We start from the raw sequence: 19,495 nt of genomic DNA, 5'->3' as shown, positions 1-19,495 counted from the left end.
TAACTTTAATCCGCTATGGAAAGGATTATAATGACTTTAATAAGAGTAATTTTTGTCCCTCTGGTCTTGATTTCTAACTCACTTTTCTTGGTTGCATGGTTTAAAGGTTTAACAGAGCAATAAAAACGAGTTAGGTTGTTAATTAACTGCCAGGTTAGGCGTACTCTTATAAAAACTTCCACTGAGAATGAAAAAAAACCCCCAAAAAACACATTTCCCACTTCAACATCTTCTCAGGCAACAGAGCAACAATGCAGATGTGGCTTCATTTTAACTAACGTCACGCTAAGCAATAACACGCCTCAAAGACGTCGAGAGATTTAGATCTCATGCTTCATTCTATGTTCACGCGTCCTAGAAGTTGCCTGGCAACATCACAATTTTGGTCGAGCTACAAGGTATATGAATGATGTAATCACCAGCCAAGTGCAGAGCGAGCTTCAGAATAAGGAAGAAACTGGATTTCGGTGATTTCGAGCTGTGCACGGTCGTTGGTGCCAGATTTTCCCAGCATAACTATCTCTGAGGTTTACAAAGAATGGCCTGTGTGGACGAAAATGGCATAAAGTCAGAGCAGCGAGGACAAACTGGTTTAAGGTGATGAACAGGCAATGGTATTCATCAGCTGTAAAAGCACAACAAAGCAAACCTTGAGGCAGATGGACGACAGCTGCAACGGAAAACCACACGAGTTAACAAAAAGCCATCAAGTTCAGTTCATTATGAAAACTGATTTAAAGAGTTTTCTGTTTAAGAAAACCAAGCAGACTGCATCAAGTTATTGACTTTAGAGCAATCCTTCACACAGAGCATGCATGTCGCGACAGTGGAGAGGAAAAACTCCCGTTTAACAGGAGGACAGCTCCCTCAGACGCAACACAGCCAAACAGAACATGGGTTAACCGAAAGATCTAAATGTGAGACGGAGAATCCTAGATTTAATGGTGGATTTATCAGGGAGCCAACGAAGGGAAGCTACAACAGGAATGAAAATGATCTCTCTTTTTTCATTTTCAGCGGAACTCTTGCTGCTTTGCTAACATGTTATGGACTTTCTGATAGCTAAGAATTTCAGTAATCTAGTCTCCAGTTTTTCAGCATCACTCCTGGAAAAAACAAATCCCTAATTTCCTAGAAACGTGTTTAATATGGGATTTAAAAGACACATTCTGGTCAAAACATCTGGTCACTTCATTACCAGATGACAATTTAGTGACAAAGTCTCTTTTTCAGTTGTTCCATCCATCCATCCATCCATCCATCCATCCATCCATCCATCCATCCATCCATCCATCCATCCATCCATAGTAAAGTAATAGCATGTTCTGCTGTTTCCACATTATTTGATGATTTCAAAGTAAAAGACATCAGAGGAAGTGAAATAACAAAAGGACAGATAAATGGACCAGTCAACACTTTCTCCAGTTTGACATCGGCCACTGTCAGAGGAATCAGGCCAATAATTGCAGTTGTTTCATGTGTGTACCTGTTGACCCCCCCTCCACCCCCCGTCCCTCTCATCCCTTCATCCTCTGCATGTCCGCTCTGTGACCAGAGGACGGGAGTGGGCAACAATGCTGCCAGCTGCGGCCTCACGCTGTGAGCAAAAGCCATTCATTTAAAAGGAGTTTTTGTTCAGCTTAAGAAGTGAAGTGGGAAGTTATTTCTTTGAAGAAGAAGCCCCCCTCCCCCCACCTCCTCCCCATCTTCTGGAGATTTCCTGATCAAAAAGCATGAGTTCTGTAATTTGCTGAAACTCCTGGTGATGTTCTCTGGGAGAACCGGAGCAATGAGAGGATACAGAAACACAGAGGGATCTGGCAGGGGGAGGTGGGGGGACGGGAGGGGTCTGGGTGGGAGAACTGGGGGGGGATCTGGGTCACTGGTCATCCTGAAAAAAACAGAATGCCAGTTCACTGTAGTGTTTTCCTGCATGGGGGCCATACATTTCCTCCTGCACTCAGCTTCTGGTGCTAGCCATGTTTATTATACAGCACTGTAAAGATGAAGTAAATGTGTTTCTCTTTGAGGAAGCATAATCTCACTTAAAAATCTAGAAAATACATTTACTTTGGGTCCATTCTTAAAAAGTAATTCTTTCTTAAATAAAATTCTAATTTCTACACTGACTGATTAGCTTAGCTTCTGTTTGGGCTCCAAATGGAAGCGAGTTCATCATCGTAAAAACAAACAAACAAAAAAAAAATCTGAATCCACAACTCTGGCACAAGCTTTCACTCACTCACTCACTCATTCATTCAAGTCAGTGTCTGACCTCATTGATAATGCGGGTCCACAAACCCAACACACACTCCAGAACATAGCTGCAAACCCTAACCCAACACATTTTGTTTTAGAATCAAAGATCTGAAAAGGGTGACATCTATTTCTGTTCAGTCCCGTCATTTAAATGTTTTAGAAACAGATGTTGCTGCAGTTAAAGCTGCCAGTCTCTACCGCCTCTACTCATGATAAGATGGAAGTTTGAGCCAATCGCTCTTTGCAAAATATTACAAACTCAGTCAGATTATATTGAGAGGGTGTTGGAATAGCAAGTGTTATCACAGATTCTGTTACAATTAAGCCTAGACTTTGACTAGGCCACTATGACACATGAATCAGCCGAAGTCCAGTTCATGTGAACCATCCAGTCTGGGGTGCCATTTTGCAATGTTACAGTCAAAAAGTAACAGACTGTAACTTTTTGACTGTAACAAAAAGTTACATCAGGCCAAATAATCTAATACTTTAGATTATTTGGCCTGATGTAAGAGAAAACAATGTGGGGTCAATTTTCCTCAGGTTATGTATTATTTATAAATGTCATAGTTTCAAGATAGAAATTTATTCAGCAAGCTAAATATATCTAGCTCCAAGCTAAATATTTAGCCTCAAACTAAATATTTAGCTTATTATTTAGCAAGATAAATGTTTAGCTTGAAATGAAAATCTAACTCCAAACAACATTTTTAGTTTGGAGCAAATATTTAGTTTGTAAACTAAATATTTGGCTTGCTACATAAATATTTATCTAAAAAATGTGACATTTATAGATGAATGAATAACATGGTGAAACTGTGGCTTAACAGGCTAAATGATCCAAATTATTTCTGTTAGTTTTTGACTGTGTAACTTTATAGAAAGCAGCTCATAATCCCATTTCATCTGTGGCTGTATGTTCAGGGACGGTTTCCTGTTGAAAGCTGAACTTCCTCCCCGGTCTCAGTTTTTCCGCAGGCTGCTAAGGAGAAGCCAGCGGCGGCCATAGGGACCCAGGTTAGCTCTCCTGCATGTGTGGTTCATCTCATGAAAAGCAGAAATGTTCATATTAGTGCAGTCTGAGGTGAATGTCTCTTTCCATAATCTGAGGTCCCCTAAATGACTAGGAACAGGACTTCTTATTCCCTTCTTTCAACAGTCTTCTTGTAGCTCAGCCATAAATCCGATTTGTTGTGTCAGCTGTCTCAGTTTTCTATGTCACATTAAAGGAGATGAATCTGAAACATTATTGAAAAGAAAATGTTGCATCGACTATTTTCTTTCTAAGCTATTGTTTTCCATTCCATATAATCCCAATAAAACAAGTTTATTTCCGTATTATGATCAATAACTTTGCGTAGTAAACACACCGACGTCTCCTGACGGAGCAGCTCGCCGATAAGCAGGACGTTCTCTTTCTGTGGCTTCCGGAGACGGCTTGAGAGAAACGGAGAGTTTTCAGCATGGGAACGAAATAAGTCAGTCTGCTCATCTGCTGTGATGCAACTCGGATGTGATTTAAAGGTTGGGAAACAGAGATGAAGCAGAGTGTTCTGGATCGGTATGCACGCTTGGCCGCCTCTGTGCTCAGGCAACGTGGGGGGAGGAGAACCCGTGACGGCGGGAGCGGCCTGGAAATGAGGAAAGTGAGACGTGGCTCAGCAGAACCGGGAGAACAAAACATCTCTCAAATGATTGTTCCCCAGAAATCTGGGAGGAAGGAGGACGAAGAGAGCAGAAGGTTCCACGGCGCAAACATCAGCTTAGATTTATTTCAAACCGAGCTGCAGCTCAAGGTTTGCTAAACTCCAAACTGCTTTCTAATCTTTTCCACAAAGCTGACTTTGACGGGAAGCACGGCCTCCTGTTTCAGCCAATCACTTCAGCTCAAGTGACGGCGGTTCGGTGTTTACAACAGAGGGGGAAAGGAAATCAGGTCGGTACCTAAGAGAAGAGCAAAACTTTAATCATTTAAACATGTTTAATAAAGCACAGGAAGTCGGATAAGCAGCACTGAGAGATTAACATGAGCATAAAAAGATTTGTCTCTCTGGCGTGGATGTGTTTATTTCAGTCAGAAGAAAGAACTCTTTTTTCACTAAAATGACTTGGTACTCATTCTGCCAAGATGGGAATAAAATCTGAAATAAAATTAGGAACGGTCTGTTTCAGAGAGTTTCTGATGCTGGCAGGCAACTTTTCCCACCACATTAAGCCATGAGGGACATGTCTTTAGAAGCAATCCTTCAGATACCTGCAGCACCCCTTATTGGCTCCTCCATTGAGAGTAAAACACCTTGAAAAACATTCTGCTTTTATGGCCGGAGCATAATCTCTCAAGGACAAATTTTAAAAAAAAATCCCACCTTTAATTGAACTAAATGAAGTTACTAAGCAAACATTTACACATCAATAAATGGTTATTTAGATGGCACAGAAGGAAAACCTCAGACGCCTCCTGTTACACAGTCGGAACATTAACGGTGAAGGGTATTTAACCGTTCCCGTTGCACCATCCGCCTGAGCTGACCACGGAAGAAAGGCATCACCGAAGCTCAAGTTACACCTGAATTGTGACCTCTGACCCCACCGGAGCTGAAAAAAGAGGTTTCATGGATGCAGAGCAGGACCAGATTGCAGCAGCGTTCTGGATCAGCTGCAGCTGGAAAACTGATTTTTTCCCCCGGCAGAACTGTGAAGAAAGTGTTGCAGTCGATCGATGTGACTAACCATAAACATGGATGAGTTTCTTATTTGTTAGTCATTTAATCCTGGAGATGTTCTTCGGATGACAGAAGGCCGACTTTGTAGTCGTCTCTATGCGTCTCAGGTCAGAGTTCATCACTACAGTCAGATTTCAGCCTGATCTCTGGTTTCTAGCTGTAATAACTGAAGCTGCTTTGACTCTAGGTTGTTCCACAGCATCACCATCCACATCGACTCCGAAGAAACTTGGATGATATGAGTTACAACAACATTTAATTTCCCCTTGGGATGAATAAAGTAGCTTTGAATTGAATTGTGAATTGTGTGAGATGTGCTGCTGCCTTTTGAAGCTTTCTGCTCGTCTCTGCCCAGCATGCCTGCATCTGTGGAGGGCAGAGCCGGACTTGCAGGTCAGCGTTCTTACAACATGCGTTTGTGGCTGTTTTCTCTGACAAGGGAACTAATGGCTGAAACACGCTGCACATGGAAAGTTTTCAAAGACAAAAAACTGCCACCAGCATTGGCTAATACACTCCAAGGTGAGTAATGCCCTATTTAAACATGAGACAGTGGTGTGTGTTGAACAGCTTAACACAGCACTTCACTCTGTGTGTGTGAAGTCAGACAGGTGAGAACCACGAGGCTGAGCTGTGTGTCGGTAGTTATCAGTGTGCAGCATCGGTCCGAGGCCAGAGAGGAGCACACTGCAGCATTGTTGCCGTTCGGGGGAGGGACGGCGCGGCTGAAAGGACCCTAATCTGCTGTGTGCAGATCTGGAGGGGTGGTGGGGGGCGAAATGATGACGGTCTCCGTAGGAATGAGACGGAGCTTTGAGCCTGACGGCGGATTGTTTGGTTCTCCTGACCCATATGAAGATCTTATTTAGCTGCTCTTGTGAAGCAGAGCGCCGCTGCACTTGTATGGAAATGTAGTCGATGTTTGTTCAAGTGGTGAAAGAAGATTAAAGGAAATAAAAACTGGGTTTTAGCCCACAGAAGAAGGGAAAGCAGTTTAGTAATGCACTGCAGCACTAAAATGAGATCCAATGGGATCAATAAAAATCAGGCTTTCAAAAGATTCTATCTAAATTATAGCTAAATATGATTGGATGAATTTGAAAGATGCTGGGTTTAAAATATTTATCATTTAAGGAACAAAGAATACGTAAAATTTTATAAGCTCATCAGAAGAAATTAACTTCACTTGAAAACACAAACTTTCAGCATTTTTGTCTGGTTTTTAGTGCAAATATCTTAATACACTTAAAAAAAGACAAAACTAACTTACAAGTAACTGTTTAGCAAGAAATAGGAGCTTCTTTTAATTACATAATTAAGTACTTGTTCTATCAGCAGATAATTTCACTTATAAGAAATAAAATTTTTCCCATAATATTAGTGATGCAATCTGGAACTAGTCATTTTCTATCAATATTAAGGAAATATTGGCTTACAGCAAGTTCCTATATGTTGTTGAAAAGTTACTTTATATACCTAATTTAGTTTTGTCTTATTTCACTACAGATTAGACCAAAAATACCTGGTAAGATTTTGGGTTTCAAAATTTTGCTTAATTCTATTGTTATCCAAATGGATTTGAATGCACATGCCATAATGCAGCATCCTCCATTCAGTTTCAGCCTAGGATGTTTTAGAATTTATAAACCAGATATTAACAAGCAAACCTTTCAAATATGACATATGTGCATAAATATATCACAATGTGGCGAGAACAAAGTCTATTTTACTTAGAACCACTTCAAAATAGGAAAGACAAGATAAATATCTCCAGATGTCAGCAGGTACGTCTAAATGGAGATTACTAGTGACCCCAATTCATCAAAGAATAACTAAGTTTATGACAGGAGTTTCAGTCTAACAAGCAATAACTGAGCTTTAATTTATTTTTAGGTAATTTACATATAATTTAATTTACATGCATTTAGGTAATTTTTAGGTTTCAAAAATTCTAATTCAACCAGTGAAAAACTAAAATATTTTAATCTCAACGGTTTTGATGAACACATAGAACCTCAACTACAATAAAATAATTTCAGTCATATTTGCTAACTAAAATGTCCTAATATTTATCTCCATGTGTAGAAAAAAGGCCCGAGATCAGTCGTTCAGGGTTAGGCCTATGTTACAACTGGGGCCATGCTGCCCTCTGGTGGTCAGTATGTAAAAGTACATGTTGATCAAAATAAACCCTGTTAAAAATCAGTCCGTGTAAGTTGTGCATGTGTTTGTCAAAGCATGTTTCTTTTGTTTTTCATTACTTTTACTCTGAAGGAATTTTGATCTAAGGATGTACATTATAAATATGTTAACAGTTGACAGCCTTACAGGAAAACTTTTAAGTCGAACAATCTTTGGCTGGATGTCCCAGTTTCTCCTTGTGTTTAATACATCAAGGCGATAAAATTCTGATTATTCTCCTGTGTAGAAATTCAGATTTTAGTTTCCAAAGAGCCTTTAGTTTCAATTTTTCACATCTTGAAGAAGAGCATTAACGGCCGAGGGTTGTTTATACTCATCTGTTTCTGTATTCTCGTCTATTATGGGAGCTGAACACATGCAACATGACTAAGTATATTTAGAATAAAAAGTATAAACTGAATGTTAAAATGTGTATTAATCTTTAAATACTAACGTCTAATTATATGAAGGTCAACAGGATTCTGTTTTCATGTTGAGGTTGTGTTGCTCAGCAGACCTGAAGCCGTTACTGAACAGAACCTCTCAGGTTTACGCGTTACGCTGCAGGTCATCTGGGTGAAGGTAGGGTGCTCTGTTTTCCCCTCACTCACAAGAGAGGCAAATTTAGCCATTTGGAAATATTCCCAGCAGAGAAAGGAGCTCACTGATCTGCTAAATCTGCGCTTGGTAAACTACAAACGGCCTGTGCAGCAGCTGGCTGCAGATAGCCTGACTAATTAACCTTCTAAAATGAACTTGTTGAATGTTGTCAAGTTTTATTTCATAAAGAATTGAACAGGAAAATTAACAAACTTGTGCAATAATTAACTCTGTGGAATAAGCAGATTTACTTGAAAATGGTGAATAAATGTATGGATTTTTGTTTTTTTTCTAATTTAAAGGTTTTTATTTTATATATTCAGAACCAAAATACATCCACCCTTCCCAAAAGCTACAGGCAATATTAAAAACTTTATAACAAATATTAGGTTATTTAAAATAAATTAATTTGAATAAAACGTGACTGAAAAAAAAGTAAAATTCAATTAAAGTTTTATTAAATAAAGTTTCGCTGTAACATAGAACATTTCTGACTGGAGATACTGATCAAAATCTGCTCAAAAATTTCAGTTTGTTTCTTACATTTTCTTTTACACTGAGCTCATCATTTTTAGTAGAACAAAAATAAATAAATTCTTCACAAAATATATATTTTTTTCCTTTTAATTTTATTGAACACAAACATTTCTGACAGAATGCAAAGTCAAAATGTGTTTTTCTTCACTCCTCAGTTAGTATTCTGTATTTACACCAGGGAATAGTGAACAGACAGACACTCAGACAGAGGAGAAGCAGACTGAGCTGCTGTTTACAGAGAGAAAGACTGGAGGACAGAAAGTTCTGGATCAATGACGGCGACCAGCTGCTGGCGGCGGAGGCTCCTCTGAGCATGATGGATGTTACAAATCCCTCTGGTGTAACATGAGCACAGGACCTTGGAATGAAATTTTCATCTTTTTTTTATTCCCCGATCAAAAAAAAAAAAGGGAAAAAAGGAAAAAGAAAGGCAAAGCGGGTTTTTACAGAACAGAACCAAGTCCTTTTGTTTGGTTCTGGCTAATGAAGAATAAAAAGAATTAAAAAAAAAAAAATCACATAAACCAGCAAAACTGATCAATCCAGACATTTTAACAACTTTAAGGCAAGAAAAACAAAACAAAAAAGCAAAACAAAACAAGACAAAGTGTCATTTTTCACACATTTCCAGGCAAAATTAAGTCAGTTAACTTTTTTTGTTTTGTTTTAGAAGAGACCAGAACAAGTTCCTCAACATTTGAAAAGCATAAAAACATGAAGAAAATAAATCTTAAAAATGAAAAAGGAATTTTAAGTAATGATTCATGCTGTTTGACAAATCTGATCATTTCTGGAAACATAATTTATATGTTCTTAGCTTGTCCGCACTGATTTCGCCTGATGCTAGCTTTGAGCGTTAAAACGTTAAATATCTCCTTTTGGCTCGTTTCATTGTGTCTGTGTAGTTTTGGTCATGGCTAACCTTCCTTAAACGAGCATGCGGTCAAGTTAAAGTAAGGTTCTTAGCAATAATCTTTCCCTTGAAATATTTATTATAAAGGAATGAATGGACAAAACGTCCAAAAGGAAGCGGAATAATGCAGCCTTACAGAACATCGGAGAGGGTTTGAAGAAGCTTCATTTACAGCTGAATGGAGCAGCGGAAGAAAAGAAACTGACAGGAGGAAGCAAACGGGAAACTTTGGAGTACAGAAACCAAGAGGAAGGCGTCGTTTTTCAGTCTAAAGGCACTCAGCCGGACGTCTCTACGCTGCTGACGGCGGGTTCGGCGCTCGCTACCGGCTACATCACAATCACACTAGAAGCTCAACTCTAACACACAAGGCTCGTGTGTTTGCTGTTCACACTTAACCAGCTCCAAGTCTACGGTGGAAACAACACTGTACAGAAAAGGACCTAATTTCTGCTCTGCTTTTTAATGTTTCAAATGCAGAATTTTAGAAAAAGAGACGTTTTATTATCAAGAGACCGAGCTCATTTTTATCAAGATGATTTTCCCACCTCAGGCAGAACCTTCTGTTTTCAGTCAGTTTAAAGCTAAACCTGAACATCTCTCTGCTTGGTGGTTTGCCATCAGAATCTGTAGGACTTGTGACAGTTTGGACTTTTTGGAAACAATTTTTAAAGAAAGATTTTTGCCGTTTAAAACTTCTGCAATCACGCCTGACTGTGTTCAACAGTTTGTCTTTTTTTTTTTTTTTTTTTTTTGCAACAGAACCTTCGCATTTATTGGCCGCCTTGGTAAAGATGCAGAAAGCTCTACATAAAATGTCCTACAGTAACACGATCTCACCGAAAAACAATGAAAAGTCCAGACTTTACTTTAGAAAGATTTATTAATTGGGGAACATTTCTATGTTTTTATTTTTATTTTATTACTTTTTAAGAAAGTCAAAATGGAGCTTTGGAAAACGTTGTACCACCTCTTCAAAAATTCTAAAAATTTCTCTTTAAATATTGAAAAGCTTTGAAATATCATTCATTTCCAGATTTTTGAAAATTTCAACACCCACCTTATATAAATAGCATGTTCTGTTATCTTTCTTAGTTTCCATGGAGATGGGCCTCTGTGACTCTTCATATTCAACTTATGCATTATGTTCCTTGACAGTACAATCAGCTTAACAGTGTACAGAATTGGAAAATAAATTAAGTACATTTATTTTATTATCATTTGAAGAGTTACCAACACTCTTGTTAAAAAAAAAAAAAAAGTTTATTTTAAGGTGGGATTTTTTTTCATCACTGATTAAATTTCCTGAAATTTCAGGTTGGATAAATGAATGTTGAGACTTTCTACCAGGAGAGCCAATAAGTTTGGAAGGTGCTGCCGTCAAAATAATTTCAAATAAAAAATATTTAAAACTTCATGGATTTCATAAAGCTGCTAAAAGGAAAAACTAAAAGTGAAACCGATTTTTCTTTTTCTTTTTTTGCAGTTGTATGGGCTGATCTTTAAAACAATTCAATAGAAAGGCTAATAAATGACACAAGCTGCTCAATTATTTACTGCCTGACCAGATTTAGACAAGCCCCTTCAGATTTGATGCCACAAAATGAAAAGAGAAACAGCAAATACCCAAAGATCCAGTTGAGTTCGGTTACTATGTCAACAATAAATATGATAAAAGAAAAAAACAAACTCCGGCTATGGAGGAGCCAAATACGAAGACATAACACACGTGGATCTACATTTCTAAAATGAGTCATAAGAACAACCACATCTCAGTCCAAACTGACTCCATGTTTCTGTAACCTCTTAAGTCACTCTAAAGTCCAAACATGTTGCCTAACCTACGTGTCCAAACCACTTTAAGGAAACCTCAGGATAAGTGAGAGAAGGAAAACATGTACATTTTCAGAACTCAAAATGCAAAGGTTTCGAGTTTTGAAACATAAAGGTGTGGAATTCACAGAGTCCTGCTGCATCAGAACTGGGTATGTTACTGTCAGTGGGATTTCACCATCTAACTTTACAGTATTTGGAATTTTTACAAAGAATCAGCCGACCGTCTGATGATGAAACCTCAGTACTGAATGAGCGCCCAAAAACAACTCGGCTGGATTAATGAAAAATTAGGCCACACCACCGGTTTCATTTGAGATTTTGTGGATACAATGTTTTTGTGCACCTGCAGAAAATATCTATATTTGTGAATCGGTTTTGTACAAATGCTTAACAAATTGTTGTTACAAATGCAAAGTTCCAAATCAAAGAAATCAACCTGAACAATTACTGTGGGTTGATTTTAGAGTTCCCAGTAAATAGGGGGTCAAATATGGGTTTAGCTCTTCTATAAAACGTAAAATCGGAATTAAACATGACATCTTTCGCTCAAAATGTTTTGATGCTTGGTGCTGGAATTGTAAAAAAAATAATTGAACAGAGTTGTACAATTAATATTGTACAATATTTTGTACAATTTATAACAGAATATTGTACTGTAAAAACTGTACAAATCTAAATGTTTTCAATGCATGGGTAATTTCTAATTATACACAAACCTTAATTTGTCATTTTATTTTAACAGGGTTACAAAGCTTAATTCATGAGAAGAACACATTTTTGACCTAGTTTGTCTGTATTTTAATACAAGATGGAGAACTGCAAACAGTGCAACAAGGTTACAGGTAAATCTACTCACGTAAGTAAATTACTTAAATGGTAGATTTTAAGTGAGGTTCCCATTATTTACATCCTGCAGTGCAGGTTTTCATTGGTCCAGTTCATGAATATTCATCCAAGGCCCATTATATTTGGCTATTCAATATTTAGTTAAGGTTAATGAGGAATTTTAAGGAGGGTTTTAAAGATATTTATTAAGAGATGAAAACAATTTAAGGCATGAAAATTGGGATTTAACAGGAGCCAGTCAGAAAGAAGGAAGCTGTGATTTAACTGATCTAAAAAAAATCTAAACAAAAACATGAAGGCCCCCTGAAAATTGAGTCCATATACAGGTTAACACGCAAGAGCGGATTACTAAAGGATTTGGCATGAAAATTTCAGGCTTATGGGGGAAAAACTCAAAAAACATTTTATGCTCTAACTGTATGATTTATATATAAAAAAAATAATAAAATAAAATAAAACGTAATCAGCTTCTGAAGAGCACTAACAGACACTAACAACGCATGGCGACCAAACCCACCATGCTGTTTGTCAGAAGCCAGGAAAGGACAGAAAATGAACCAAAAGAAAAACTGAGGATTGGAAACTCAAAAATCCAATATTTTTTCAACCGATTAATGTCCCACACCCTGTGCTAACAGCAACACTCTTCAGTGTGGAAGTTGAGACTGAGTGATGTATACTAAAGTCTATTGAGCAGTCTTTTGAATATCAGTAAAATGTTTAAAAATGACATTGAGGTCATTTTGGCTGCTACTTTTAAAGAGAGGGATTGAAATTTCTTCTGACTGAAGGAAGGATGAAGGTTTTACAGTAACGTTGCTTTGTTTTATCTTCCCCAAGCATTTAATCTCTGCCACAAAGCAAGTTGAATTTAGAAATGTAAACTTTCTGGGCTCAGATCGAAGGTAAGCGTGTCTAGAGAATAGGAATCTTTATACTGTAGCATAAAGCTATTAAAGCTAACAACGCTAATTGCTAATATAAGAAGCTAAAGTTGGCTAATATTTGTGTTTGAAGCCCTGTTTCAAGACATTAACTTTTACGTGAATATTTCTCACAATCATTTTTCCGTTTTTTTTTGTTTTTTTTTTGGGAGAGTGAAGATGAAATGAAGGAAAACGCAGGATTAAGAAGCGGAAAAGAAAAAAAACCCCGATCACATATGAATTTACAGAAATACAGCAACTTCGCAACAAACCCACATGCTTTAATAAAGACATTAAGAAACAGCTAAATAGGCAGTGAGAACAGCATTTAAAGAAAAACCACAGGCAAAGGAAAAAGAATAAAAAGAATCACAATAATGAGCGTACTGCATAAAGAGTCTTACATTTGTGTGCATCTTAAAGGCAGTAAATCTGTGAAGTAAAGCTACAGTTCATCCAAGTTTATCTAGAGAAAATATGACAGACGCTGATCTGCTTATTACGTACAAAAATGGGTGACATGACGTGTGAATATCTAATGTTTTACAGTGACTGATTTAGGTGGATGTATTGGGAACTAAGGCGTCGCATGAGGTTTATCACTCCTGCTCATATTCCAGCAGAAACACATTTTCTTTGTAGTTTATATCTTCTGAGTTGCTGCTTTATTTATTTATTTTTTTCCTAATGCAGTGGGGTGGTGTGTGTGAAATTGTTTCGAAGTTTCAGTGACTGTGACCACCCCCCGTTTTTAACCTGTAAAACCCACACCCCAAACTCTCCCCGCCCAACCTGCACCTCTCCCTCCCTCCCTCCTCCTCCCCGCCGCTGCCCCGGCTGGAGGACATTATGCTTTACTTTCGTTGCCGTTCGCCCGAGGAGCCTCGTTGGGGACCGTCTTCACCTCGGCCGTGGCGTTCTTCACCTCCGGCTCGGCTTTGGCGTTGTCGCTCTTCACAGTCTTCCCGCTGCGGGCGAGAGCAAAAGGAGCGAAAGAGGAAGAAGGAGAGATTCCGTTAGAATCGACGAGGCTCTCTTTTCACAGCCAAACTGTCTTGCCTTTTTTTTTTTTTGTCTGATTCCTCAAAGGGAGGAAAGAGGTGAAAACATGCAGGATGCTTTGAGGGAATTTGTTGTTCTCGCTCCTGGAACTGAATGCATTTCACACTTAATGGGATTGAGCTCGCTATCCTAGCCGGGCATCAGACAGGAGCACATGGATGTCACAGCTACTTCCCAGGAACAATGAATGCTGATGTGGAATGACACACAGGGCCGGTACAGTAGACACAGCGCTGGAGGGAGGGAAGGACCGAGGTGCGGCCTACAACAGAGACTACAATACACCAGAGGATTACATGCCATCTGGACTCAGCTGAGCTCAGACACAATGGGAACAGACTTTGAAGCCACACATCACTTTTTTTTTTTTCCAGTCTAAAAATGTGTTATTTTTTCCTCTGCTGTCCTGCCTGCCGCCTCTCTAACAGCTGCTCTGATCCTCACGTTTTTCTGTCCTGTCCACCGATTAAAAAAAAAAAAAACCCTCATAAAATTCATGCTTAGTTTCGTTCTGCCTTGCAGAAATACTGAACGCACATTTTGTCAAACTTTAGTGCGTGCTGCTGGGATTTTATGTGAATGAAAGAAAAAGGACTTATGGTTTTATCACTTTTTTTAACAAATAAAAATCTGAAATGCATGATGTCGACATGCAAACAGAACCTTTAGTCGGTACTTTGGAGAACTGGAACCAGATTTGACTGCGGTTGCAGCTGCAGGATGTTTCTACCAGATCTCCATGTCTAGAAATCAAAGTTTGAAATCTCCTTTGTGAAACAGCTCAGGCTCAGTCAGACTGGATGGAGAGATTCTATTGTCAAACATTTTTCCATTGGATTTAAGTCTGGACTTTGACTGGGCCATTCTAGCCAGCGACGAAGCAATACATTTCAGCAGAACATGTATCATATTTAAACACATTTCAACATTGTTTTTAAAGAACTGAAACATTATGTATAAAACAAAGAATCACTAGTTAACATTTAAAAGACAATCTGTTTTAAAAATGCTCCAGAGTTGAACACAACACCAAACTATGTCTGAAATAGAAACCAGCAAATGATAAATCCATGTGCACACTTCCATAATGATCATGACTTCTGTTCATTTTTATTATGACATCTGTCACAGAAAGTCTCTTTACACTACATGACTGTCGCTCTGTTTGACCCTGTTCCCTGATTCTGCGTCTTCTGAAGGAACATTTTTTCACCCAGCATCTTACTTGTGCATGTCAAAGGTAAATGTGATGAATAAAAATACAGATCACACTTTCCAGGTTTGCATTTGCAAAACAATTAACGACTCCGTTTCCGTTACCTTTAGCAAAGCTGCAGCATTTGCTACGGCTGCAGGATATTTGCAGAAGAGTCTCATAACAACATTTAAGACAAGTGTTTGTTTATTTTGATGAAAGATTACATGTAAGCTGGAATCCTGGTTCAGTCTTTGAGTTGCCAAAAACCTTTGCATTTCCCTTGTAACTTTTACTTAAAAAAGGGACAAAGTACAATTTAAATTGATACGTCACCATTTCAGATTCCAGCTTTTAGCATTTGTACGGTCTGCAGATTTTTTTACCATCTGCAAACAGAGAGGTTGGAGCTGACGGAGTCTACGGCAGTGAAAACGGCAGCTCTGATGGAGGACGGCACAGCGGGAGCGCTCTGCTTCAGGCCCGTCTGAGCTGTGAAGGAAAATCCCTCCAATGACAAGGAGGCTTTCATCACACTGATTTGGAGCTGACAAGCTCCCTGCACCCAAGTAGCCGTAAACGCTTCGCTCTTCATCACTGACATCCTCCCCGGAGCAGCCGAGTGAGCAAATTAAGAGATGGAGGAAGAGGAGAAGGACGAGTGTCTCTCAGGAATTCATCTCCTGCTACAGTTTTCTCCTCGGCTTCACAGGCTGTCAGGAATCAGCAACGTCTGCAAACTACGGAGTGGGATTCAGAAAAATCAGCTCCAACATCCCAGCTGCTGGTTGGAGAGCTGATCTATCAGGGAGAAGTGTGTGGGGCCCAGCCACGAGGAGACGGACACCAGAAACACCTGCTGTGAAACTGTGATCCCTGTTTCCTTTAAGGCAATGAAATTATCTTGATTTATCGCCAGAAAAAGATTTTGCTACCAAAAGCTGCCTACTCTGACAAAAAATATTGTCAAACAGAATTTGCATACAACTTTGTTCATTTTATTATTTTATTTTAATTTGTTTTTGTTATATTTTATTTCATTTTTTAAAATTTACAATTTGCTTACATTTTATTTAAATTTTTAGTTTAACTTTATGTGTTTATTTCCATATTATTGATTTAACTTATATTTTCATCACTTAAAAATGACTTTTATTTTAATTTATTGCCTTCGACTGTGTTTCTTATAAATGCCTAGTAGGGAAGGTGTGAGCCAACAATATACAAAAAATTACTATTCACCTTTATTTAATTTGATTTGTTTCGCTCTATTTTTTTTATTTCATCTATTTTATTTTAGTTTTCTATATTTTACACTTCACTGCAGTTTCACTTCTCTCTTTGATTCTATTTCAACATAATTTTGTGTTTTCTATTCATTGTAATTCTATTAACTTTAATATTTCAATTTCATTTCATCATGTTTTTGATGCTCTATTTTACATTACATGTGTCATGAGACTGTGAATTTTACACTTTCTGACTTTATATTATTTTTCTTTCATCTTATTTATTTTTTTAATGAAAAACATAAAAATACTAAACTGGGATTTTATTTTTTAAACTGCCAAATGCAGAGATTTGTTTTAGTAATTTATTTCAATGTTTTGATGAAATACATATAATCTCTTCATCTTTTACTTTTTTTTATCACCCCTGTTAAATCTTTTCCCACATTGAACTACATGTTAGCCGTAACGTGGAGGCCTGCGGCGCTGAGCGCTAACGAGCCAAACGGTGGGAAGATGCTCGTTTCTGTGAGGTTAATAAGCAAACAGGTGGAGGCAGCGGGTGGAGGGTGGAGGCATGCAGTGACCGATGGAGAACATATGGCAACGTTAAAGGAACTTCCACCCTTAAATGGTCCAAAAACTGACCTGACATCCACAAGTGCTGATGTCCAGACTTATTGTTTTTAGATTTCCCACAATGCATTGTTTTCTCACACAGATATAGACGTCAGTCTTTAAAAAAAAACCCAAAAAAACAAAAAACAAAAGCCACAACGAATGCTATAAAATTTATGAATATTTACTGTGTAACAAATTTCTCCTAACTTTTGAAGTGTGGGACGTGTCTGCAGTCGCAGCTGTGCTCCTTCTTCCACATGATTAATTCAGGTGAAACAGCTCCTGCTGCCTCTGGATCTCTGCCCACAGCTGATGCTTATTGGATCCTGGTACCGAGCCAACGGCCAAACATATTTCAGGGTGAGATGGAGGCAATCAATATCTTCCACAGATCAGCAGTTTTAACAGGGACTGATGAAATGTGATGGTCGTTTTAAACTTTCTTCACACTTGGCCTCAAACTTGGCTGTATGGGGTCTTTAAGAGCAAGTTTTTATTTTGGTGAGATAATTGATTGGTTATATTTGGCTCCAGATTTTAGCCTCTTAAAATCAAATCTCTGCCAATGAAAAACTGTTTAAATGCATTAAATCACAGTCCAGTGAGTTAAATGTCTGAGTTTCAGGGAAACGACAACTGAAAGGTGAATCTCTACAGTGTTTCATGAACATTCATGGGATTTCTGTAGAAATGTGAACTTTGGACGCTGACATCACTGTAAGGGATGTCTGTGCTGCTACATGCTATCAGATGCAGAACATGGGAACATGGAGGATTGTTTTTTTTTTTTTTGCATTCCCTCACAATAATGTACAGATCAGTTCATGCGGCATAACTGGGTACTGTAAGCCTTTCTTACAGTGGCCATCATACTTTCTGCTGTTATATAAGGTTGTCGTAAGCTTTATCCATCTATGTTTATATCTTATGAAATATCAGAAGTTTTATATCTTTTTCTTTAGGATAGAAAAGCTGGATGTTTTCGTGTGCAGTTCCATCTCAACATAACACAAACAGACATAAACATGCAGTGAATAAAAAACTGATTTGTACCAGAGAGTTAAGAATAAACACGTTTTTACTGAGGCTCTTTAGATGTGTATATATTTTAAATTTTAAATTGACATTTGTGAGGGAACGCAAAAAAAATAAAAAATAAAAAATTCCCTTTTCAAAATTTAATCCATTAAAATCTGTGTAATTAATTATTTGAAATGATCCTTTAAAACAGACAATATAAGCCATAGTCATAAGAATTAATAGCAAAATCCACACTATGTGTTCAATTAATCAGTTTCACTTTTTGAATGGAATGAAATAAAAAAGCTTTTGGATGTTGCCGTAACGGACTGAGGCACAGCAGAACCTCTGTTCTGAGCAGAACCATGCATGTGGGAAGAACCGTTTAAGGGTGAAGTTCTCCTTAAAAAATGGCAGCCCTCATGAAATGACCAGAACAAAAGGGAGCAATAAAGGAAACGGAGATGTTCATACTCATTTTGGGTTGATGTGGTGGAGTCTGAGCATGGGGCACAGCGGGCATCGTTGCTCTGGCCGTCTACTTGTAAGTCCTTACTCTGGGTGCTGCTGGGGGCTCTCACTGACTCACACGGGTTCTGAGGCCTGTCGCCATTAGCGGGCGGTGGGCTAACTGGCTCTAATACAGGAGGGCTGGAGGCAGGGGCAACTTTTGGAGCGTCGCTGAGGTCAACCAGGGGCCCGACGCTGCACTCGGAGTCTGCTTTAGGTGAATTGGAAAGGGCTGCAGCAGTGTTTTTAGGAGAGGAGTTAGTCTGTGGCGTGCTAAAGCTCTCTGTAACCGAGTTAGAAGCAGCCGGGGGGAGTCGGTTTACCGCCGTGTTCGGGGAGTCGGCAGCGGCAGGTCTGTTTGGCAGGAAGTAGCAGGGAGGGGGTGGGGGAGAGGTGGAAGAAGAGGGGTGGACACAGGAGAGGAAGCATAGAGCCAAAACAAAAAAGAACAAAAAAATAAAGGGTAGAGTGAGAGTGCAAGTTAGGGCAACAACAAGGTTTTAAGTGCTTCTGTGCTTCAGTGGAAAAAGTAAAAATCTATACAGTCAAAATGTTAGCAACAAAATATTGGGGGGGGGGAACACAAAATAATCAAAAGAATGGACAAGCAGTTTTCCCAGGATGAAGGAGTCGGTCTGCAGCTCCTGCTCTGAGCTTTTACAGAAACTAAAGAGATTCTGTTTGGTACAGAAACAACATAAAGCCACAGAAATCCAACGTCAGCTGGACCTCAAACCTGAAGAGCTGAAATGATTCTGGCAAGTCACCAATCATTTTCTCCACTCTTGTTTGCTAAAACTCCACAGCACCATGTTTTTGAAATGTTAGGTAGTGAAGGATTTGTTATGAATGTTCCTTCAAACAGCTTCCTACGAGCACGAACACAGCTGAAAGAAATGTGGCTTCTCAGCCTCAAAGCTGTACATCAACTAAAGTATTAATACCCATTCAACTTTTAGACGTTTTTTCTTAATACTAAAACCTCAAATTTAAATGAATTTCATTAGGATTTATGTGACAGAGCAACACAAACTATA

General features: G+C 38.6%; 1 protein-coding gene across 11 annotated transcripts in view; it reads right to left on the bottom strand.

Moving 5' to 3' along the window:
* Nucleotides 1–10,225: 10,225 nt before the first annotated feature.
* The window catches only part of ncam1a (neural cell adhesion molecule 1a), a 281,082-nt gene continuing 271,812 nt past the window's right edge, over nucleotides 10,226–19,495 (bottom strand). For 9 of the 11 annotated variants that reach the window (XM_016676904.1, XM_016676899.1, XM_016676902.1 and 6 more), the window contains 2 exons: nucleotides 18,423–18,812; nucleotides 10,226–13,789 (listed from right to left, as the gene is read on the bottom strand). In XM_016676904.1, the coding sequence (XP_016532390.1) occupies nucleotides 13,669–13,789; nucleotides 18,423–18,812 (511 nt within the window). In that variant the 3' untranslated portion in view covers nucleotides 10,226–13,668. The remainder of the gene's footprint in view (nucleotides 13,790–18,422; nucleotides 18,813–19,495) is intronic. The other 2 variants (XM_016676906.1, XM_007562972.2) reach the window with 1 other exon arrangement.

Source organism: Poecilia formosa, unplaced genomic scaffold (assembly GCF_000485575.1).
Source record: "Poecilia formosa unplaced genomic scaffold, Poecilia_formosa-5.1.2 Scaffold143, whole genome shotgun sequence".
In the NCBI taxonomy this organism is placed as follows: domain Eukaryota; kingdom Metazoa; phylum Chordata; class Actinopteri; order Cyprinodontiformes; family Poeciliidae; genus Poecilia; species Poecilia formosa.
Note: the sequence above shows the minus strand (reverse complement) of the source record. Positions and strands in the feature narration are given on the sequence as shown.